We start from the raw sequence: 24,721 nt of genomic DNA, 5'->3' as shown, positions 1-24,721 counted from the left end.
ACGCCGGGCGCGTGTGTGTGCGTGCCCAAGATCCCGAGAGGAGAATGGAGGAGAAGGGATTGTGGCGTGACCATCCCCTCTCGGGGGGTGATTTCTCGCTTTCTGTCTCTCTGTCTCTGTCTGTCTGTCTGGCGAGTGTGCGCGCCCTATAGCAAAAACCTCTCCAAAAAAAAAATTATTTTATTCATCATTATTATTATTTTTTTAATTAGACCAGAGAGAGAGGAAAAACTGAGAAAACAAGCTCTGCCAGGTCCTGGACTTGAACTGTGCCCATGACCTTACCTACCATGCAATCTGCTGGCCCCAGGCAAAGTACAATTTTTTTTTTTAATAATTACTTTATTTAAAATTCTTTATTTATTTAAATGGGACCAGAGGGGAACAGGAGAGAGAAAAAGAGAGGGGACGTGAGAAAGCAAGCTGCCAGGTCCAGGATTCAAACCACGGTCGGCCATGTGGGAGCTCAGCAGCCCTAATCACCATGCCACCTGCTGACCCCAAGGCAGAGAACTTTTACAGTTTATTAATGTTGGTGGAATTTGGCACAGAATTTCCAGGGATGATGTAATGATGATTATCAAAAATGTAACAACAAGAACAAGGCATGCATTTTGACCCAGCCATTGTTATTTTTAAAATATTCATTCTGGGGGCTGGCAGGTGGTGTGGTGGTTGAGGATGCTGGATTCCACATGGCTGACTGTGGTTCAAGTCCCAGACCTGGCATCTTGCTTTCTCACTTTATTTTTTAAAAAAATTTTTTTAAAGAATTATTTTATTTAACTTTATTTATTTATTTACTTATTGTCGGCGTCCAGCACCCTTAACCACCATGCCACTGGCCAGCCACAGCTTTCCCACTTTTTGTGTCTATTTCTTTCTCTGTCTCTCTCTGGTGAGTGCATGTGCTCTATAGGAAATTTTTAAATAATAATAAATAGGGACCAGCAGTTAGAGTAATGGTATGTCACTGGACTCTCATGTAGTCGACCCCAGTTTGAGTCCTGGACTTGGTGGCTTAAACTCATGCCGGGAGCGAGTACGTGCGTGCTCAAGATCCCGAGAGGAGAATGGAGAAGGGATTGTGGAGTGGCCACGCTGCAATCCCTTCTCTTCCATTCTCCTCTCAGGATCTTGGGCATGCATGCACATGCACCTAGTGTGAATTTAAGCCACCAAGTCCAGGACTTGAACCGCGATCAACTACATGGGAATCCAGTGACATAGCCATTACGAAGTGTCAGGGGACCAGTGGGTAGCTTATGGTTATGTTAAGGCTCTGGACTCCCACATGGCCGACCACAATTCGAGTCCCAGACCTGGCAGCTTGCTTTCTCACTTCCCATCTCTCTCTTTCTCTCTGTGTGTCTCTCTCTGGTCAAATTAAAAAAGATAAAAAAAAGAATAAATAAAATTATTATTTTTAAAATTAAGTGTCTCCAATAATGGAATCTGTGTTTTCCGTTCTGTAGTCTTCTGTAATTTCTGATGTTTTTGCAAGGAGCATGTATTGCCTTTTTTTTCCCCTTGGAATTACTTTTTAAAATTTAACTTTATTTACTTATTTTAATTTGACGAGAGGGGTTGAGTGAAGGGGGAGGGGAAGTAACACAGCAAGCTGCCAGGTCCAGGATTACAACTGCTGTTGGCCATGTGGGAATCCACTGCCCTTAATAACCATGCCACCTGCCGCCAGAGCATGTATTGCTTTTATCATCTTGGGGAGTGGTATTTTATTATGGGACAGATTAAAAACATCCGGGATTTGTTATCCAGAAGGTCCAACGGCATGGAAGATAAGCACCCGGACTCATAAGCACACTGGTTCTCATTCAGCCAAGTTCATGGCTGGGTTACTCTGAGCTGGTTCCTTACTACCTCTGTGCCTCAGTTTCCCTGGCCGTTAAATGCAACTAACGATAGTTTATCTTTGACGGGCGATTACGATGTACCAGGCACTGTTTTAGAGAAATGACTGCACTTATTGTTCACAACAGTCCTAGCAAATACGTACAATTAGTTTAAGAGGGTTCCTTGGTACAGACAGGACACGAGGCGCGGCTGGGAGACAGCGCGGATCCTCGCGTGCCCCCTACAGTAAGACGGAAGAACTACAATAGGATTCAGAAGCTGCGCACGCGCAGATCGAGTGGGAGGCGTGGCGAAGGCGCGCGGGAGAGTTTCCTCTCCGCTCCGATTGGCTGATGTGATTGTCACTAGCCTAGAACGCAGCCAATGAGGGGCACGGCCGCTTCGCTTTCCGACCCCGAGGTCTGAGGGAGCCCAGCGGAGGCGCGACGGAGTGTGTGGCGCTCCAGCCCCGGCAGGTGCGACGCGCTTGAGGCGGGTGAGGGGACCCTGGTGTCACTCCCTTCCTGAGAGTGACCCCAGCATCGTTATGAGTTTTTTAAGCAAACCCTCAGCGTCGTCCTCCTTTTTCTGAAAATACCCCGTCATCGTTCCCCGTTTCCTCAGGGGGACACCTGGTGTGGCTCCTACTCATTTGGGGGATCTTCTCGTCACCTGCCTTTTCGGGGGGGTTCTTGGTCTCCTTTCCTGAATGGGGTCCCAGCACTGGCCTTCCCAGGCATCATCCTCGCTGTTTCTCGAGGTGACCCCTGTGTCGTTATCGGCGCCTGAGGGGATCCCCGAGTCGTCCCCCTTCCTCAGGGTACCTCCGTGTTGTTCCTCTTTCCTGAGAAGGGCCTGGCATTGCTCCCTCCACTCCCTCCGCCGTCCGTTTCCTGAGCGTTTCCCATCATTGCCTTCCCGCCATCCGAAGGGACCCACCGTCGTCTCCCTTTCTTTCTGAGGGCAACCCCTTAATTCCTTCCCATTTTTGAGGCAACCCCTGCAAAGGCTTTGGTGGTCCACAGAGATACAAGGACCCGATTGTTTCCTGCGCTCCTAGCCCCCACCCCAAGATGAGGGGAGGGGAAGGCGAGACTCAGCTCACCCAGCAGAGTTGGGGGGCTTGGAACTAGCTGGTAAGCTGGTAAGGGAACTCAGCGTGTCACAGTCAGGAGAGAAATGGTAAGAAAGTGGGTTTGGTTTTGTTTTGTTTGAGAGATTTTTGCTATAGGGTTCTTGCACTCTGCAAAGAGACAGAAAAAGAAAGCGAAAAATCACCCCCCCCCAGCGGGGAAAGGCCTCCTCTCCTCCACGCAGAGAAGGTCCTTGAATTCAAGACTGCTGCTCTCAGAGGGGGAAAGGCAGTGTCTGGTGTCCAGGCCAGGGCCAGGCCAGTGCAGGGGCTTCCATGGACAGGCTGCAGCATGGAGGGTGGACACAGAGGCAACTCTGCTACCTCTTATCTTACTTTTTTAAAGAATTATTTATTTAATTTTATTTATCATCATTTTTATTTTGATCAGAGAGAGAGGAAGAGTGAGAAAGCAAACCTGCCAGGTCCAGGACTCAAACTGTGGTCAACTATGTGGGAGTCCAGCACCCCAACTACCATGCCACCTGCCAGGGGCTGTTTCTACTAAAATAGAGGAGCAGGAAAAATCGTGGGCATTTGGAAGTTGGTCGGTGTGTTGCAGGAAAAATGGCGCTGTCTTTCAGTGGTATATGGAAGCAGATAAGTGAAAATACTAAGCGTCCTGAATGTTAATGAATTAAACTAGATGTCCCTGACTAGCAGTTAATAATGAGGTAGGGTGTGGGGGTGAGGCTCGGCCAGCAGCTGGGGTAGTGGTTACATCCCTGGACATGGCCGACATTGGTTGGAGTCCTGGACCCGGTGGCTTGAAAATCACACAGGGTGCATGTCCATGAGTCCCAAAGATCCCAGGAGGGAAATGGAGGAGAAGGGATTATGGCATGGCCATCTCCCACCTCCAGGAGTGATTTCTCACTTTCCCTCTCACTTTCTGTCTTTCCTGCAAGCATAGCTGCCCTAAGGCAAAAACCTCTCCAATAATAATAATAATAATAAGTGGGGAGTCACTGTCTGCCTATCAAAGGAAGCCCACTCTCTGAACTCTGAAGTTCTAAAGTGCAACAGTTTCTGGCTAGTCCAAGATTTGTCTTATGAAAATGAAAAGCTGTTGATAGAAACATCCTGTTGTATGGGCATGAAGAAAAATGCACAATTTAGTTGAGTTGTTTTGTTTTTTACTTTGTAAATGAATGCAGTGTCTTGTTTCATGAAAATTCTTTCCCTTTCACTTAACCAGCCTGTAATAAGCTTATTCTGAATGAGCATCTTCATTAGTCTCAGGTTTGAATTTGAAAATACATCATTGTGATTATAAAAAGAAAGAAAGAAAATTGCCTTACATATTTATCAAGGGTTTCTGGCAGTTCGTAATATCCTAGAAAGGTACTTGTTAAGTGACTGGATATGCACAAGGCTGACAGCTGGAAGAAGTACGACTTTATTCCATGAAGTCCCCAAATATCTGAAGTTGGAGGGAGATTAAAAGGGCTTCCTGGACCAGCCAGTAGCCTGAATGTTAAGGCAGCTGGATCCCACATGGCTGACTGTGGTTTGAGTCCTGGACCTGCCGGCTTGAGAAACATAGTGGCTACATGTGTGCGCATGCACAATATTCCAAGAGGAGAATGGATTGGGTGTGGGCATGCCCCACTGTGGAGTGTCGTCCTTTCTCTCTCTCTCTCTGGCAAGTGTGTTGCCCTCTAGGAAAATTCTAAAAAGGGCAGGGCCGGCAAGTGGCGTAGTGGTGAAGGGCCTGGACTCCTATGTGGCCAACTGTGGTTTGAGTCCCAGACCTGGCAGCTTGCTTTCTTACTTTCCTTCTCTCTTTCTCTCTCTGTTCCTCTCTGATCAAATTAAAATAAAGTGAAATAATTATTCTCCAAAAAAGATTTTTTTTAAAGGGGGCCTCCTTATGTGGAACTGAAATCCTAACAGGCCAACTAGCTCTAACTCTTCCACAGTGATGGCAAAAAACATCTTTGGAGAAGCTTCAGGAAGATATGCTAGTTTCATTCAGTCCCACACATTTATTGTATTGCCATTGTGACGAAGAATTTGTACACTTAGTATTCAGATATGAGTGAGGCCCCTATTGGGAATCAGGGTCCTAGGTGTGAACAAGGGGCCAGTTGGTAGTGAAGTGTCAGTGCAACTGGATTGACAGGGGAAGGTCCTGGGTTCATGTCCCGGGGCCTCTTTGTACAAGCCAGGTGCACATGTGCCTATAATCTGACTGGTTAGATCTCCACCTAAGGACCCTGTTGTGGGTACCTGTCTTTCTTTCTGTAAAATAAATAAATAAAAATGTTTATAAACGGTGAACAAGAGCCAGCCCCCATCACCTACTAGTTAAAGGAGCCATACCCCACATGGCCAACTATGGTTCAAATCCAGGCTCCAGTGGTTTGAAAAACATGCTGAGGCCAAGCCAGTGGCATGGTGGTTAAGGCAGATGGAACCCACGTGTCTGACCTTGCAGTTGCAGTCCTGAATCTGAGAGCTTGAGAAACAAGGCATGTGGATGTATACTTGTATGCCCCAAATCCCAAAACGTGGGAGAAATGGCGAAGGGATTGCAGCATGACCAACCCCCTTAGGAGTGCTTTCTCACTCTCTCCCTCTCCCTCTCCCTCCAACGAGTGCCGACACCCTCTGGTAAATTACAAAACAGTAAATAAATAAGGGCTGGGGCATGAGTGTTCCAGGCAGCGAGGGCGGCATATGCCAAGGAGACCAGCAGATAGAGTAATGGTTACATCGCCGGACCACCATATAGTCCACTGCAGTTCAAGTCCTGGACCAGGTGGCTTAAAACTCATGCTGGATGCATGTGTGTGCATGTCCAAGATCCTGAGAGGAGAATGGAGGTGGGATTGCAGTGTGGCCATCCCCCCTGGAGATTTCTTACTTTCTCCTTGTCTCTGTCTCTCTGGTAAGCACAGGCACCCTATAGCAAAAATATCTCTCTCTCAAAAAAAAGCATATGCCAAGGCCCTGAGGTCAGAAACAGTCTAATACTTTGAAGGAACTGAGAGACTGTGTGAAGTGTGATGAGTGTGGAGAAGATGTGGTGTAAAAATGAGAGACTTCAGGGGCCAGCATGTTGCATGGTGGTTGAGGGTGCAGGACTTCCACGTGGCCGACTGTGGTTTGAGTCCTGGACCTGGTGGCTTGCTTTCTCACTTCCTTTCTCTCTCTCACCCTTTCCCTCTCTGGTAGAATTAAAAATAATAATAAATGAATAAATACATTTAAATATTTTTATATTTAAAAAAATGAGAGGGACCAGCAGTTAGTGTAATGGCTGTGTCACTGGACTCCCATGTAGTTGACCGCGGTTCGAGTCCTGGACCCCATGGCTAAACTCACACCGGATGCGTGTGTATGCGTGCCCAAGATCCCGAGAGGATAATGGAGGAGAAGGGATTGTGGCATGGCCATTCCCCCAGGGGATGATTTCTCGCTTTCTCTGTCTCTCTCTCTCTTTCCAGTGAGCGCACTCACCCTATAGCAAAAACCTCTCAAAAAAAAAAAATAAAATAAAATAAAAAGAGAGACTCCACAGCCAATAGACCTCACCAACTTTTTGGCATATATTATTCATCTTTCCTGACACTGAAGCTGAGAGCAAGTAAAGGCAAAGAGTGGGACCAGCAGTTAGCATAATGGCTATGTCGCTGGACTCCCATGTAGCCGACTGTGGTTCGAGTCCTGGACCTGGTGGCTTAAACTCATGCTGAGCGTGTGTGCATGCGTGCCCAAGATCCTGAGAGGAGAATGGAGGAGAAGGGATTGTGGTGTGACCATCCCTCTTGGGGGGCTGATTTCTCACTTTCTCTCTCTCTGTCTCTCTATTTCTGGCTAGTGCATGCACCCTATAGCAAAAACCTCTCCAAAAGAAAAAAAAAAGTAAAGGCAAAGCACCAGGCTGACTTCTCAGTTTCAATTTTCCCACCAAACCGATGTAGGATAGCTGATCAAATCCTGGAGGATCCTGGCATGTGTAGTCTGAGTTCTGGCTGCCCTGCTTAAAATGCGGTGTAATATAATCAAAGTTAGAACTCTGGTTGTAGTTATGGTGCTGGGGGTTGCACTGGGATAGTTCTTTAAATGGGGAGCTTCTTGAATGTATTTGCAGTTTGATTTCATTTAAAAATAGGAACAAGCTTGTGCACTCCTGTTCCTTTTCTCACTTCCCTGGAAATATGGTACACAGTTCCTCTTTTCACTCAGATGCCCACAAGAGGGCGGTACACTCTATTTAGAGGGAACCTCCTGTAGCAGCCGGGCTTCTTCCTGAGCTGCAAAACTATCCTAAGGTAAGACAGGCGGGTTGGTTAGAAGTACAGATTTCATAGGTAACAGCAGCCAGTGAGAGATTTTAAGCCACACAGATAAATCCCTGTGTTGTCAGGTTACCACATTCTAACTTTAAACAACATAGACACTTTTGCCTATCGTTAGCATTTTAGATTTCCAGAACTTACCTCATTTTTAGTCAATAATACTACATTTAGGTCCAGCTGCAGCGGATGCTGCAGCATATGGTCCATATGCTGGTTGATGCTGTCACTAAGCAGGCTGAAATCACATAAGAAGCCCGGGTTCAATTCCCAGCCCACCCTAAAAGCTGGGCACCATGGATGTCTCTATACTCCAGGCTACTATAGAGGCTAAGTCAGGAGGCTCTCGACACAGTAAGACACAGTGAGACCCTATCTAAAAAGACATATAGGGCCAGCAGGTGGTGTGGTAGCTGGATCCCACAGGGCCGACTATGTGGTTCAAGTCCCAGACCAGGCAGCTTGCGAAACATACTGGGGTTTATGCACGTGTGCATGACCAAAATTCCAAAAGGAGAAATGGAAGAAAAGATTTCAATGTGATCATCCTTTATGGGGAGGTGCTTTCTCACTTTCCCTCTGTATCACTTTCTCTGTTGAATGCCCACATCCTCTGGCAAAATTTAAAGAGAGAAGGAAATGACGAAGACAAAAGATCTAGAGACTGGGTGGGCAGCACAGTGGTAAAACACAAAGCTTTGTGAGGCTCATGCACATGGAAGAGTGTGGGTTCATGTCCAGAGGCCTCCCTGAGTATATCATGTGTGCACATACTATGATCCAGGGCTCGCTGAGGCTGGGAGTAGATCATGCCATCAGGACCCTCGTGGGAGTGTGGTCTCTTTCTAGTCCAAGGGAAAATTTTTAAAAGAGAAAAGGGGGCCAGCAGATGGCATGGAGGTTAAGGTGCTAGATCCCACATGGCTGACTGCAGCCTGAGTCCTGGACCCAGCGGCATGAAAATTAGACGTATGTATGCCATTCCCTCTAGGGGGTAATTTCTCATTTTCTCTGATGAGCACACATGCCCTATAGCTAAAACGTAAAAAAAGAAAAGAAAAAAGGAGGGCCGGCATGTGGTGTGGTGGTTAAGGAGCTGGATCCCCTCATAGCGGACCGTAGTTAGGAGTCCTGGCCCTGGTGGCTTGCTTTCTCACGCTCCTTCTCTCCTCTTTCTCACTCTGGCCGTCTATATTCAAATTAAAATAAATAAATTGGAGCCTGCAGATGGCATGGTGGTTAAGGGCGTTGGACTCCCACACGGCTGACCACAGTTTGAGTACCGGACCAACAAAAGAAAAGAAGGGGTTGGCCCATGGTGTGGTGATGAAGGCAGCTGAATCCCACATGGCTAACTGCACAGTTCAAGTCCCTGAGCTGATGATTTGTGTTTTTATTTTTTGGAGAGGTTTTTACTATAGGGAGCATGTGCTCACCAGAAAGAGAGAGACAGAGAGACAGAAAAGAGCTAGAAATCACCCCCCCAGGGGGATGGCCACGCCACAATCCCTTTCTCCTCTCGGGATCTTGGGCACACACGCACACGTGCCCGAGTTTAAGCCACCGGGTCCACGACTCGAACCACGGTTGACTACATGGGAGTCCAGCGACATAGCCATTACGCTAACTGCTGGTCCCCTGAGCTGATGACTTGAAATACACAAGTTTGCAGGCATGCCCAAAATCCTAAGAGAAAGGAAAAGGGGTTGCAGTGTGGCCATTCTCCCTGAGGGGTGAGTTCTCACTTTCCCCCCTCTCTCTCCAGCGGGTGCACACACTCTATAACAAACTAAATAATAATAGTAGTAATAAAATAATAAACTGGCTGCCAGGAGTCCGGCCCCATACTTTAGTGGTTAAGTACTATTTAGAGGACGCCAAATCACACATGGCTGACCCAAGTCTGAGTCAGCCATGGCTCGGGAAACACACCGGGCACCTGCATGTCTGCCCAGGGGTGCGTGACAGGATGACTAATTGGAGGATAAAGGATTATAGTGTGACCGGGCCCTGTTGGGTGCTTGCTTTCTCTCTCTTTTGCTCTCATGTGAGAAATAAACAGAAATAAACTCCTTACACTTCAGGACTCCATATGAGTATGAAATCAAACTTGGGGAACCCTAGGAGATGTGCCAAAGTCATTGTCTTCTGAAGCTGCTGAAATGGATCGACAGTTATGTGGCTTGGGCCAGCTAAGTGGCCTAATGGTTAGCACAGCTGGATCCCACATGGCCAACCTTGAGGTTTGAGTCCCAGACTCCGTGGCTTGTGAAACACACGGCATGTGTGCATGAGTGCCCAGAAATGCAAACGGAGGGGGAGGTAGAGGAGAAGGGATTGCAGTGTGACCATTCCCCTTAGGGAATGCTTCCTCCTTCTCTCTCTGTCTCTGTCTCTCTCTGTTGAGCTTATATGCCCTCTTGCAAAAACAAAACAACCAAAAAAAAAAAAAACCACCCAGGTAATTGCATGGCGACTTGCCTGCAGGAAGAAAGATGCCCTACATAGCAAAACGTGATGGACACAGATAACACACCAGTTTCAAACATGAACCCCAAATCGGAGACTTGAACATATTCCTGGAGAAGTGCCCATTCTGGCCCTGGGACTAAGACCTCCAGCTGCCAGACCGGGTGGAAGACACTCGTTAGTTTGTTCTTTATTTTCATTGGAAAGTTACAGGGTTACTTCTCAACAAAATGAAGTCCAGGGCAGAAATATCCAGTGGCTTCTATGTACAGGCTCAATCCAGGGGACCACACTTCCAGAGGGGCCTGAACCTCTGGGGCCTCGTTCAGCTCCATCCCAAGTCTCCAGAAACCAGGCTGAGCTGGGCACCTGCTTTGCCTCCGAGGGAGATGGCAGCTGCTGATGTGGGCCCCAGGCTAGTCTCTAGCCAGTAGATGTGGTGGCCTCTCTCCTGGGAGCCCACTCTTTGCACGTGTCCCTCCCAGGCAGGCTGTCTCAGATATTCCTGGGATGTCTGGGAGGTGTTCATAGGTTCCCTTTGGCCTTCTTTTGAGTCATCAGATTAACACTGAGGCATCCTGGCCTCCCTTCCTGGAGGATGAGTATTTGCTCTGTTGCCTTTTCTTCTGTCCCTATTTTTGTACAAAAAAACAATACTTTCAATGGGACTGTTTCTTTCTTTTTTTTTTTTTTTTTTTTTTGCCAAAGAAACAAAAGTGGCTCAACAGGTGCAGTTCTGTTGGTCGATCTGCTTCCGGCAGGGTTCCATGGTGACGGCCACACCCACCCCACTGCGGCCGGACGTCATGCGGGTCACCTCACTCCATGTGTCTGTGTCAGGGTCGTAACACTCCACACTGTCCAAGAACGTGTGGCCGTCATAGCCTCCTGCAGGGAGAACAGAGGGGATGGTCAGTGGTCACACCACCTCCAAGGCCAGGGGAAAGAAAGAGGAGGAAACAATTCTGAAGAGCCTTCCTGGGGCAGCCTAATAGTGCAGGCAATGAACATGCTGTGCATTGGAAGCCAGATCCCACATGGGTGACCGTTCAAATCCCAGACGGGTGGCTTGAAAAATACAAAAATACACTGGGTACATATGCATGCGTGCCCCAAATCCAGACAGGAGGAAGGGATGGAAAAGGGACTGTGGTGTGACCACACCGTGCTGGGGAGGAGGAGGTGTTTTCTTTCTCCTTCCCATTCTAACAAATACACGTACCCTCTGCCAGTGAAAAATAATAGGGTTGGGGCCGTCAGGTGGTGCGGTGGTTAAAGGCACTGGACTCCCACGTGGCCGACTGTGGTTCTAGTCCTGGACCTCGTGGCTTGCTTTCTCACTTTCTCTCTCTTGCTCTGTCTCTCTCTGGTCAAATTAAATAAATAAATAAAGTTAAATAATTCTTTAAAAAAAAAAACAAAAACAATAATAGGGTTGGGGGCTGGCAAGTGGTATGGTGGTTGAGGCGCTGGACTCCCATATGCCTGTCCGTGGTTCAAGTCCCAGACCTGGCAGCTTGCTTTCTCACTTTCCCTTTCTCTCTCTGTGTCTCTGGTCAAATTGAATAAGAATAACAATAACAAATGGAATTAAGTAAATAATTTTGATGACCAGCAGGTGGCGTGGTGGTTAAGGTGCTGGATACTCCCACATGGCCGACCACAGTTGCCGACCACAGTTTAAGTCCTGGATCTGGTGTCTTGCTTTCTCATGTCCTCTCTCTCTCTCTCTGGTCAAATTAAAATAAATGAATGAATAAATACAACTAAATAATTCTTTTTAAAAAAAAATAATAATAGGGTCAGGGCCAGCAGGTGGCATGGTGGTTAAGGGCACTGGACACCCACATGGCCAACCCTGATTCAAGTCCTGGATCTGGAGGCATGCTTTCTCACTCACTCTCTTGCTCTGTCTCTCTCTGGTCAAATTAAAATAAAGTTAAATAAAATAATTCTTAAAAAAAAAAATAATTAGAGAGCCAGCAGGTGGCATAGAGGTGAAGGTGCTGGATCCTACACGGCTGATTCTGTAGTTAAGAGTCCTAGACTCAGCAGCCTGAAAAACATGCCAGGCACATGTGCATGTGTGCCAACAATCTTGAAAGGAGAACGGAGGAGAAGAGATTAGGTATGGTCATCTCTCTAGGAGGTGATTTCTCACTTCTCTCTCTGTCTCCCTCTATCCAGCAGTGCACAAAACCCTATGGTAAAAATAATCTATGGGAACCAGCAGTTAGCGTAATGGCTATGTCGCTGGACTCCCATGTAGTCGACTGCGGTTTGCGTCCCGGACCCGGTGGCTTAAACTCACGCTGGGCACGTGTGCGTGCGTGCCCAAGATCCCAAGAGGAGAATGGAGGAGAAGGGATTGCGGCGTGACCGTCCCCCCTGGGGGGTGATTTCTCGCTTTCTGTCTCTATGTCTCTCTCTGTCTGGCGAGCGCACGCGCCCTATAGCGAAAACCTCTAAAAAAAAAAAAAAGGTAAAAATAATCTAAAAGAAAACCTAAATAATAATAATAACAGGGCTAGCAGGTAGCATGGTGGTTAAGGCAACTGGATCTCACATGAGTAACTAAGTGATCGAGTCCCAGACCCAGGGGCCTGAAAATATGCTGGTGTGTGCGTGCATGTCCAAACTCCCAAAAGGAGAAATGGAGAAGGGATTGTGGCATGGCCAGGCCTCAATTGGGGGGAGGGAGGGGGTGCTTTTACTCTCTCTCTCTCTCTCTCTCTCTCTGTGTTTCTCCAGAGAGTGTACTTGCCTTCTGGCAAAGATTTTAATTATTACTATTATTATTTAGAAAATCCTTTGACCAGCAAGTGGTGCGGAAGTTTAGGTGCTGGATCCCACAAGGCTGACTGCATGGTTCAAGCCCCAGACCTGGTTGCTTGAAAATCATACCAGGCATGCATATGCATGCCCAAAAGCCCAAAAGGGGACTTGGTGGAGAAGGGATGGCAGTGTGACCATCTGCCCTGAGGCAGTGATTTCTTGCTTTCTCTCTCTATCTCTACTTATCCTGGTAAGCACATGCATCCTATAGCAAAAACTGAAAGGAAAGAAAGAAGCCCTCTAGCCCAAGCTGGTAGTACAGTCAGTAGCAAACTGAACTGCAGTGTTGGAGGTCACATGGCCGATGCGGGTTTGGATCCCAGGGTAAACCTAAAAACATACTAGGTATACATGCAGGTACCTAAGACCCAGACACGCTGGAGGACTAGGGAAGGGATCGGCGCCTCATGAGTCCCTGCTAGGGGTAAATGCCCGCCCTTTCTCTGTTTTGTGCATCACAAGTCTTCAGTATCAAGAGCAAAGTAAATCTCAGACCGGCTCCATGGCCTGGTAGTTAAAGGAGCCAGATCTCACACTGCCAAACACAGTTCGAATCCCATCCCTGGCAACTTGAAAAACACATGAAGTGTGCTTGTATGCATGCCCAAAGTCCTCACAGGAGGAAAAGGGATTGTGACGAGACCATGTCCCATTGAGGCGTTCTTTTTGTCTCTCTGATGAGCACATACCTCCTCTGGCGATTACAAAAATAAAGTAAAACAAAGGTTTTAAAAACTTTAGCATGGTGATTAAGGCTCTGAACTCCCACATGGTTGCCTACGGGACTCAGGAGCTTGAATGTCACACCAGGTGCATGTGTGTATGTGCCTAAAATTCTAAGAGGAGAATGGAGGAGAGGGTATTACAGAATGGTCATCCCCTCTGGAGGAGTGATTTCTCACTTTCCCTCTGTCTCTGTCTCTGGAGAGCACACATGTCCTATGGCATAAACCTTTTTTTTTTTTTTTTTTTAAAGCCACTTTAAGAAAGAGAAGCCTTCTTGCTGGGTTTGACAGCAAGACCAGCCCCCTATTCCCAGTAGATGGGGCGAGTCAAGACTCTTCTCCACCCAGTCCCCACCCCCCAGGGCCTCACCGAGGACGTAGATTCTTCCCTGGTGCACGGTAATCCCGAGAGCACTTCGGCGATGTTTCATGGGGGCTACAAAATTCCATGTCTCTGTCTCTACATCGTAGCGCTCCACACTGTTCAGCTGGTCCTGACCGTCGTAGCCCCCCGCAGCATAGATGCAGTTGTGCAGGACGCAGACTCCTAAACCGCACCATGCAGAGAGGGTGACACTGGGGCCCGGCCGTAGGGGCCCCTGCCACTGCCTTCTTGAGTGGGCCCTCCCTCTCTCCCTTCTCCCTGTACATGAGGGACCCGTCAGAAACAAAGCTGAAAGTGGGAGACAGAAGTTTGGTGTCTGTCGGAATCCAGCTCTTCTATGTGGGCCACATGGTGGAGGGTTGAAACAGGAGGCCCCCATCCATCCTGAGCTGGGTTCACCCCGCTACGGGGTATGGGGCAGGGGTTTACCTGGACGCTCCCGTCCCTGCAGTCCCCACCCACCTGCCCCACTCCGAATGGTGTTCATGGGTGTGATCATTCGCCACTCATTCCTCTCTGGGTAGTAACACTCGGCTGAATTCAGGCGGTTCGTCCCATCGAAGCCCCCAACCGCATAGAGCAGGCGATTGAGGACAGCAACTCCCACCCCGATCCTCCGCGTCAGCATCGGGGCCACCAAGTGCCACTCGTCCCGCTCTGGCTCATACCTGCAAGAGCATGACAACAATGGTGACAACAGCAACCGAAGCTGGCCGTCATAGAAGGCCTGAGACTTCACAAGGCTTTTATGATAGGGGTCTTCAAAAAGTTAATAGAAAATGCATATTTTTTAAAGAATTATTTCGTTCAATTCTATTTATTATTATTATTATTATTTTAATTTGACAGAGAAAGACAGGGCAAGAGTGAGAGAAAGTGAGAAAGCAAGCTGCCAGTTCTGGGACCCGAAAGGCTGTGGATCATGTGGTAGTCCAACACCTTAACCACCATGCCACCTTGCTGGCCCTGAAAATGCATGTTATGAAAAAAACTATGCATGGATTTCATAATTTTTTTGCACCAAGGGCTGGCTCTGTGGTGTAGCAGTATTGTATTGCCCAAGAGAAGTCAGATCCCACTTGGCAACTATGGTTCAGATCCCTGGCCTGGTCAGCCTGAAACCCACTGGACATGGATAGGAATGCCCAGAACCCGACAGACTGGAGGCCTGGATGACGGGGATCACGGCATGGCCATACCCTGTGCTGTTTCCATCTCTGTTGCTCAGGGTTAGAAACAGACTCTAAAAAGGTGGGGAAGGCTGGCCCCGTAGACTGGTAGTTAAGGAAACTGGATCTCACATGGCTGACCACAGTTCAAATCAGGCCTCAGTGGCTGGAACAACGCACCACGTGTGTATGCATGTGTCCCCCAAGTCCCGTCAGGATGGAGAAATGGAGGAGAAGGGGGCCAGCCAGTGATGTGGTGGTTGAGGCTGGATGTCACATGGTCAACTGTGTGGTTTGAATACTGAACTCAGTGGCTTGAAAAACATACTGACTGGGTGTGGCATGCGTGACCAAACTCTTAACAGAAAGAGAAAATGGAGAGCGGATTGTCATGTGACCATTCATCATGGGGGGAGGGGGTTGCTTACTAACTTTCCCTCTGTTTCTCTTTCAAGCAAGCAAATGCACCCTCTACAAAAATGAAAAGAAAATTTTTTTTGGAAAGGTTTTTGCTATAGGTCACGTGTGCTCACCAGAAAGACAGAGAGAGAGAGACAGAAAGCAGGAAATCACTCACCCAGGGGGTGAGGGGGATGGCCACGCTGCAGTCCCTTCTCCATTCTCCTCTTGGGATCTTGGGCACGCATGCACATGCGCCCAGCGTGAGTTTTAAGCTCCCGGGTCTGGGTCTTGAACTGCGGTCAACTACATGGGAGTCCAGCTACATAGCCATTACACTAACTGCTGGTCCAGAAAAATACTTTAAAAGGAAAAAAATTTAAAAAGAGGAAGAAATGGAGAAGGGATTGCGGCACGACCACACCGCACTGGGGACTGTTTTCTCTCTCAATCTCTGTCTCTCCATGTTTCTGGAGCGTGTACATGTCCTCTGGCAATTTAAAACAAAAAAAGGAACCTGAGGAGGGTAATGCGTCATCAAACCAGTGAAGGTGAGATGGCGATGTTCCTGTTCACCTGTGAATAGGAATTCACAGGCCACGAACATTAGACACCTCTAGGTCATTTGCTTAAAGTTCTTTCTCCATCCTTGTTCTGAGTCCAGACTCCAGATCTCTGGCATCTCCAGAGGTAGATACAGGTAAGAACTGTATCCTGTATTACACTTCTGGGAGAAAACAAGGTAGAGGAATAGGCGACCTAACGGTCCAGCCCCTAGAATTCTTAGCCTCTAAACTCAGGGTCACCACGCACAGCTCTGCAGGTTGTGCACTGCACGAGGAAACCTCTACAGAGTACCCTCTATACCAAAGACTATAAACATCGGTATTATGACAGCTTGGGGGCAGATGGCAGTGAGGGGTTTTTTGTTTTAGATTTTTGCCATAGGGTGTATGCATTCGCTGGAGAGAGATACAGTGGGAAAGGAAAGTGAGAAATCACCCCCACGTGGGCTGGCCAGGGGGCACATGTGGCGTGGCCAAATGTCTGTCTCTGTCTCTCTGGCAAGCACATGCACCCTATATCAAAAATCTCTCTGAAAAAAAAGAAAGAAAAAGGAAATTAAGTTTAATGCTGTGGCCAACTGCTTTGTCAAATACAGAGCTCAAGTTTATGTACCTTTCAGTGAACTGAGCGAAACTGAAGAAGAAATATTTTACTTATTTTTTTAAAAGAATTATTTTATTTTATTGATTATTTCTTTTATTTTAATTTGATCAGAGAGAGAGAGAAAGTGAGAAAGCAAGCCACCAGGTCCGGGACTTGAACCGTGCTCAGCCATGTGAGAGTCTAGCGCCTTAACCATACCATTCTACCTGCTGGTCCTTGAAGAAGAAATTAATAAACCTCTTAACTTGGGACCAGCAGTTGGTGTAATGGCTATGTCGCTGAACTCCCAAGTAGTTGACCGCAGTTCGAGTCCTGGACCTAGTGGTGTAGACTCATGCCGGGCGCGTGTGCATGCGTGCCAAAGCTCCCGAGAGGAGAATGGAGGAGAAGGGATTGTGGCGTGGCCATCCCCCCTGAGGGGTGATTTCTCTCTTTCTGTCTTTCTCTCTCTGTCTTTCTGGTGAGCACATGTGCCCTATAGCAAAAACCTCTCCAATCAATCAATCAGTCAACAAACAAACCTCTTAATTTAAAAAACAGGCTTAGGGGGGCCAGCAGGTAGTGTGGTGATTAAGGGCACTGGACTCCCACATGGCCGGCCACAGTTCAAGTCCCAGACCTGGTAGCTTGCTTTCTCACTTTCCCTCTCTTCTCTTCTCTCTCTCTCTCTCACTCTCTGTCTTTGTCTCTTTCTGTCCCTCTCTGGTCAGATTAAAACATAAGTACATAAATAAAATAAATAAAGTAATTCTTAAAAAAAAAAAAAAAAAGGTTTAGAGAGTTTGCCATTAGGCCAACTGGTGGTGCCAGTCAGTGCTGTTAACAAGGGTCTGAGAGAAGCTATGGATGAATTAGAAGCTGTTCAGAAGGAATACCACCTAGCTGTGTAGACCACAACTGAAGAATGACGAAATGTAGGAAGCAGCTTACAGTGTCTTTTAGTGTTGATCGCTACACATGTAGGCTCTATGGAGAAACATCCCAGGAGCAGGTATTAAAGTTGAGGAGAGGGGCCAGCAGGTGGTGTGTTGGTTAAGGTGCTAGACTCTCAAATGGCCTACTGCAGTTCAAGTCCTGGACCCAGTCGGGGGTGCTTTCTCACTTTCCTTCCTTCTCTGTTTCTCTCTGATGAGGACAAGTACTCTATAGCAAATTAAAAATAATAAAAATAAATAAACTTAAATAATTCTTTAAACAAAAAAATGAAGTTGACAGAGAGTATGAAGACTGCATGTCTGAAGATCTCTTGGAAAATATGAGAAAGATTGCAGGGGCCAGCAGGTGGCATGGTGGTTAAGGGTGCTAGACTCCCACATGGCCGACTGCAGTTCAAGTCCTGGACCTGGCAGCTTGTTTCTGACTTTCCTTCTCTCTCTCTCTATGTCCCTCTCTGGTCAAATTAAAATAATTAATAAATAAAGTTAAATAAGAAATATATATATATTTTTTTCTTTGACATTGTCTTGGCTCTCTGTAGTCTTTTGGAAATCTCATCAGTTGGAACAAACTGCTTATCTTTCTTGCTATAGATAACACTGTTGGTGCCAAAATCCCTTTGGATATTATATTTTGTCCTTCTAATGTGTTGCCCTCCTTTGAACTGCTGGACCCAAGAAATAATTATTTTTTAAAAATTTCCTTTAAAAAAAAATTAACATTGCAGGTGGCTGGCAGGTGACATGGTGATTAAGGATGCTGGACTCCCACATGGTCGACCATAGTTCGAGTCCCAGACCTGGTGGCTTGCTTTCTCAATTTCCCTCTCTCTCTCATTCTCTTGCACTGTCCCTCTCTAGTCAAGTTAAAAATAAATGAGTGGATAAATCAGTAAATAAATAGTTAAATAAAATAATTTGTTGGGAACCAGCAGTTAGCGTAATGGCTATGTCACTGAACTCCCACGTAGTTGACTGCAGTTCACGTCCCGGACCCGGTGGTTTAAAACTCACGCTGGACTCATGTGCGTGCCTGCCCAAGATCCTGAGAGGAGAATGGAGGAGAAGGGATTGCGGCGTGGCCACCCCCCCTGGGGGGTGATTTCTCGCTTTCTGTCTCTATGTCTCTCTCTGCCTGTCTGGCGAGCGCATGCCCCCTATAGTGAAAAAAAAAAAAAAAAAAAACTCTCCAAAAAAAAAAATTTTTTATTTTATTTATTTATTTATTTTTTTTCAGAAAAAGGACTTGTAGACAAGTATAAGAAGAAAGCGAAGTCAGCCAGGTAGTGAGCGTGGTAGTTAAGGCAGCCGGATCCCACATGGCTGACAGTGTGATTGAGTCCCAGACTCAGCAGCTTGAAAAACACAACAGGAGTGTGTGCCTACATGCTCAAAATCCTGAGAGGAGAATGGAGAAGGGACAGTGGCATAGGCTTCCCCCATGGGGGCTGATTTCTCACTTTCCTCTCCTTCTCCAGCAAGCACAGGCACCCTACAGCAAAATTTAGAAAAGTAGAAATCTGCTCTACTTAAGGCTTCTGATGAATGAGGAAAAAATGTTGATATCTTTATAAATCTATTTTATTTACTGAAATTACAAATAATCTGAAATTATGATAATGACTTTTTGGGCCAGCAGGTGGCATGGTGGTTAAGGGTGCTGGATTCCCATGTGTCTGACCATGGTTCAAGTCCCAGATCTGGCAGCTTGCTTTCTAACTTTCTAGCTCTCTCTCTCTTGCTCTGTCTCTCTCTGGTCAAAATAAAATAAATAAAGTAAATACAGTAATTCTGCAAAAACAATAATGACTTTAATAGAGGATATGGGCTGTTATCTTTTTCAATTATTTATTCTATTTTATTTATTCATTCGTTTATTTTAAATTTGACCCGAGAGAGATACAGAGAGAGAGAGAGAGAGCGAGAGAGAAAGTGAGAAAGCAAGCCATCAGGTCCAGGACTTGAACCGTGGTTGGCCGTATGGTAGTGTCCAGCGCCTTAATCACCATGCCACCTGCTGGTCCCCTGGACTATTATGTTTAGGTGTGAAAAATCAGTTATGTAAATCCCTGTAGTTAATAAAACTGCATCAAATAAGTACTTCTGTGAGGATTTGTAAGGGTCTGTGACAGTCCTAAAAGCAGTTCCTAGCCCCATCCAAGGTCACTGATTATAAATCTCCCAGGAGGGGACCAGCAGATGATAACATGGTTACATCTCTGGACTGACTGTGATTCAAATCCTGGACCCGGCAGCTTAGGAAACTCACACTGGGCATATGTGCGTGCATGCCCAAGATCCCGAGACCAGAATGGAGAAGAGATTGCGGCATGGTCATCCTCCCTGGGGGGTGATTTCTCCCTTTCTGTCTCTCTAGTGAGCACACATACCCTATAGCAAAAATCTCTCAAAATAATTAAATAAATAAAATAAATCTCCCAAGAATTTAGCTTCACTTTGAAGCTTCTACTTATTCTTTTTCTTCTTCTTTTAAATTTTGTCAGAGGGCAGGACCAGCAGTTAGTGTAATGGCTATGTCACTGGACTCCCATGTAGTTGACTGTGGTATGAATCCCCGACTCGGCGGCTTAAACTGACGCCAGGCGCGTGTGCATGCGTGCCCAAGATCCCGGAGGAGAAAAGAGAAGGGATTGCAGCATGGCCATCTCTCCTGAGGGATGACTTCTTGCTTTCTGTCTCTCTGGCGAGTACATGCACCCTATAGCATAAACCTCTCCAAAAAAAAAAACAAACAAAAAAAACTTTGAGGGCGGGGGAAGCCGGCAGGTGGCATGGTGGTTTGAGATGCTGGACTCCCATATGGGTGCAGTTTGAGTCCCAAACCTGGCCACTTGCTTTCTCTCTCTCTCTGTCCCTCTCTGGTCAAATTTAAATAAATAAATAGATAGATAGATAGATAGATAGGTAATTAAATAATTCTTTAAATTTTTTTTTCTGGGACCAGCAGGTGATGTGATGGTTAAGGCGCTGGACATTTGCATGTGGCTGACCACAGTTCGAGTCCCGGACCTGATGGCTTGCTTTCTCACTTTCCATCTCTGTCTTTCTCTCTCTCTCTGGTCAAATTAAAAATAAATGAATGAATAAATAAATAAATAATTAAACTAATAATTATTTAAAAATAAAAAACAGATTCAAAATTTTTTTTTTCTCAGAGGGCACGTGGGCTGGCTGGAGAGAGAGAAGAAAGCCCCCACCCCATGGAGTATGGTCATGTCAATGCCTTTTCCTTCAGATCTCCATCCCACACATGCCGGGTGTGTCTTTTCCCTGCTGGGGCTGGGGGTGAATTCTGTGACCCGCCATGTGGGACCTGACTCACTCAACCAGTAGGCCACGGGGTTGGCCTGAGGCTCCTACTTCTTGAAGGCGGGGAGCGAAGACAGGACTGCCACATCAAGGAGAATCCCCAGATCCCACCTGCCTGGGACGGGTCAGTAGCAGGACCCCTGGAGCCCACCCTCCAGGCCCTGCCACTCACCTCTCCACGCTGTTGTGGTGGATGCAGCCGTGGGAGCCGCCCACCGCGTATATGTGCCCGTCGATGACCCCGACCCCGATGCGGTTGCGCGGCACGCTCATCGGGGCACAGGGCGACCACTGGTTGGTCATGGGATTGTAGCAGTCCAGGGCGTTGGAGTCAGTGTTGCCATCGGGCGAGTTGTTGCGGCCGCCGACGGCGTACAGCAGCCCGCCCACCACACAGCCCGCCAGGCCGCTGCGAGGCACCTGCAGGTCAGCCAGCCGGAGCCACGTGCCGTCACTGGGGTTGTAGGCCTCCAGGTAACTGAGGGACTGCCGGAAGTAGCCCCCGGCGGTGTAGATGAGCCGGCCCACCTTGGGCGCCCGGCAGGGCATCACCTGCGTGGGCTTGTGCAGGGTGAGGTCCTGGAAGATCTTGACCAGGTAGTCCTTGCAGCGCGAGTCAGACTGCAGGATCTCGCACTTCTGCAGCTGCATCTGCAGGAAATGGGGCGTGAGCGAGTGGCAGCGCACGGCCCGCAGCAGCGCCTGCACGTAGAAGCGCCGCTGCTCGCAGTCGTACTTGACCCAGTTGATGCAGGCGTGGAAGACCTCGGACTCGCAGCGCACGTTCAGGTCATCCCGGCTGATGAGGGTCACCAGCTGGCAGTGGGACAGGTTGAAGAACTCCTCTTGCTTGGCCACCTGTGGAGGGTGTGGCTGTGACCCGTGTGTCTCCCTGGCTCCTTCCCACCTCACCCCCCAGTATGAGCAGCACACCCTGGGGCATATTACTCAGAACCCTGCCTCTGAAGGTCTCAGTTCCTCCTTGGTAAAGTGGGGATGCGAAAAGCATGAACCTCACAAATAGGTCTAGCCCTAGCCTACTGGTTAAGGGTGCCAGATCCCACATAGCTGACTGCAGTTCTAGTCCCAACACCAGTGGCTTGAAAAACACTCCAGGGGACCAACACATGGCCCTAATAGTTCTGTCAAACTGGACTCCCACATGGTTGACTACAGTTCAAGTCCTGAATCCGGCAGCTTGGAACTTACACTGGGTGTGTGCATGCGAGTACATGCCCAAATTCCTGAGAGGAAAATGGAGGGGAAAGGACTATGGCGTGGCCATCCCTTGAGGGGTGGGGAAGGGTGATTTATCGCTTTCTCTGTCTCTCCGACAAGCTCCTGTGCCCTATAGCAAAAATCTCTCTAAAAAAAAAAAAAAGAGGGAACCAGCAGTTAGCGTAATGGCTATGTCGCTGGATTCCCACGTAGTCGACCGCGGTTCGTGTCCCGGACCCGGTGGCTTAAAACTCACGCCGGGCACGTGTGCGTGCGTGCCCAAGATCCCGAGAGGAGAATGGAGGAGAAGTGACTATCCCCCCTGGGGGGTGATTTCTCGCTTTCTGTCTCTATGTCTCTCTCTGTCTGTCTGGCGAGCGCCCACGCCCTACAGTGAAAATCTCTCAAAAAAAAAAAAAAAAGAGGGGCCAGAAGGTGGTATGGTGGTTAAGGAGCTGGACTCCCACATGGCTGACTGCAGTTCAAGTCCCAGACCTGATGGTTTGCTTTGCTTTCTCACTTTCCCTCTCGTTCTCTCTTTCTCCCTCTGATGAGCACATGAGCCCTGTAGCAAACTAAAAAATAATAATGATAAATAAAATTAAATAAATATTAATTTTTTAAACAAGAGGGCTGGCAGGTGGCATGGTGGTTAAGGTGCTGGACTCCTACATGGCTGACTATGGTTCACATCCTGGACCTGGCAGCTTGCCTTCTCACTTTTCTCTCTCTCTGTTCCTCTCTGGTCAAATTAAAAATAAATAAATAAATAAAGTCAAATAAAATAAGAAAGAGAGAAAGAGAGAGAGAAAGAAAAAGAAAACACTCTAGGCATGTATCCACGACGGGGTGGAAAGTAGAGAAGGCACTGCCCCATTGGGGGTGCTTTCTTCCCCCACTCTCTGTCTCTTTAGTGAGCATACCCATCTTCTGGCAATGAAAATAAATGACGGGGGCCAGCAAGTAGCATGTAGGTTAAGGTGACTGGATCCCCCATGGCCAGCTGCACAGTTCAAATGCTGAATGCAGTGCCTTGAAAATCACACCGGGTGCATGTGCGTGCATGCCCACAATCCCAAGAGAAGAACAGAGAAGGGATTGAAGGGTGTGAAGGGTGGCCATCCTGCCAGGGAATGATTTCTCACTCCCTCCCTCTCTCTCTCTGGGAAGTGCAAGCCATCCATAGCAAATAATAATAATAATAATAATAAATGAATGAAGAAATTAAAATGTAAATTGTGAGGATTAAATAAATTAATGCTGTGTACCATGCATGTAGGGAGCCCTGGATAAATATCTCCTGATATGAACTTATCTATATAAACAATTTTAGTTCCGGTACCCTAAGCTCAAGCAATCTCCAAAAAGAGGACAGGTCCCACGGCCTGATGGTTAGAGAAGCTGGACCTCACTGCGTAGTTTGAATCCCAGCTCTAGCCACTTGAAAAACACTGGGCAAGGGGTGAGCATGCCCCAAATCCTGGCAGGATAGAAAAATGAAGGAGAAGGGATCATGGTGTGACCATGCTTTCTCCCTCTCTGTCTCTCTGTCTCTCTCTGGTGAGTGCCTGTGCCCTCGAGCAATTAATATATCAATCGATTAGTCAATCAACCACCTAGAACAGGGGCTGGCTCACAGCATGTGCTTAATAACCACTTATCAGACCAGCAGGTGGCATAGTGGTTAGGGGTGCTGGACTCCCACATGGCCAACCGCAGTTCGAGTCCTGGACCTGGCAGCTTGCTTTCTCACTCCCCTCCCCCCACTTTCTCTGGTCAAATTAAAATAAATAAGTGAATAAAATTAAAAAAAAAAAACACTTATCATTATCTCAGGGTGCAACCTCAAGTTGTCACCACCCAAGAATTAAGACTCGTTATTCTGATTTTTTTTTTTTTTTTGGAGGTTTTTGCTATAGGGCACGTGCGCTTGCCAGACAGACAGAGAGAGACAGAGAGACAGAAAGCGAGAAATCACCCCCCAGGGGGGATGGCCACGCCGCAATCCCTTCTCCTCATTTCTCCTCTGGGGATCTTGGGCACGCACGCACACGCACCCGGCGTGAGTTTTAAGCCACCGGGTCCGGGACACGAACCGCGGTCGACTACGTGGGAATCCAGCGACATAGCCATTACACTAACTGCTGGTCACTCGTTATTCTGATTTTTTAAAAGAGCCCTCCTGTTATTTTTTTCTTGACAACTTCCTCCACTGGAAAACGAAACTGAAAATATCATGAGGGACAACACTGCATGAACCAAAGAAAAGATGACGGGAGGCAGACTCTCAGTCTGCAGCGTGTCACAGAGAGTCAGTAAATATTTACTGACAGCCTGAAAGGTCAGGCCCTGCTCAGCCCACCCCAGGCTTTCACTGCTGTCATGTTTGCTGTACTTAAAGCTTATTTAAGGCCAGCCCTGTAGCCTAGTGGTTCAGGAAGCCAGGTCCCCCATGGCCCACCACGCTGTTCAAATCCCGGCTCCGGTAAATTGAAAACGTGCCGGTGCATGTGTGTGCGAAATCCCCCCAAGACAGAGAAGTGGAGAAGAGACTGTGACATGACCACGCCCAGCCGGGGGGTGCGTTTTCTCACTCTCTGGCAAGCATACCACTCTTTTTCTTTTTTTTTTTCCAGATTTTTCCCATAGCGCACATGTATTTGTAGGAGAGAGAGAAAGTGAGAGGCCACACCGCAATCCCTTTTTCTCTATTCTCTTGGGATTTTGGGCATGCACACACACACACACACACACACACACACACACACCTGGTGTGTTTTTCAAGCCACCAGGTCC

General features: G+C 47.6%; 1 protein-coding gene across 2 annotated transcripts in view; it reads right to left on the bottom strand.

Annotated features, from left to right (window-relative positions):
• Positions 1-9,924: 9,924 nt before the first annotated feature.
• Positions 9,925-24,721, bottom strand: part of KEAP1 (kelch like ECH associated protein 1) — a 22,984-nt gene continuing 8,187 nt past the window's right edge. For both annotated transcript variants that reach the window (XM_006161538.3, XM_027765540.1), the window contains exons 3-6: positions 20,880-21,565; positions 14,167-14,372; positions 13,690-13,866; positions 9,925-10,647 (exon numbers count right to left, since the gene is read on the bottom strand). In XM_006161538.3, the coding sequence (XP_006161600.1) occupies positions 10,481-10,647; positions 13,690-13,866; positions 14,167-14,372; positions 20,880-21,565 (1,236 nt within the window). In that variant the 3' untranslated portion in view covers positions 9,925-10,480. The remainder of the gene's footprint in view (positions 10,648-13,689; positions 13,867-14,166; positions 14,373-20,879; positions 21,566-24,721) is intronic.

Source organism: Tupaia chinensis, unplaced genomic scaffold, assembly GCF_000334495.1.
Source record: "Tupaia chinensis unplaced genomic scaffold, TupChi_1.0 Scaffold138665_1, whole genome shotgun sequence".
In the NCBI taxonomy this organism is placed as follows: Eukaryota; Metazoa; Chordata; class Mammalia; order Scandentia; family Tupaiidae; genus Tupaia; species Tupaia belangeri.
Note: the sequence above shows the minus strand (reverse complement) of the source record. Positions and strands in the feature narration are given on the sequence as shown.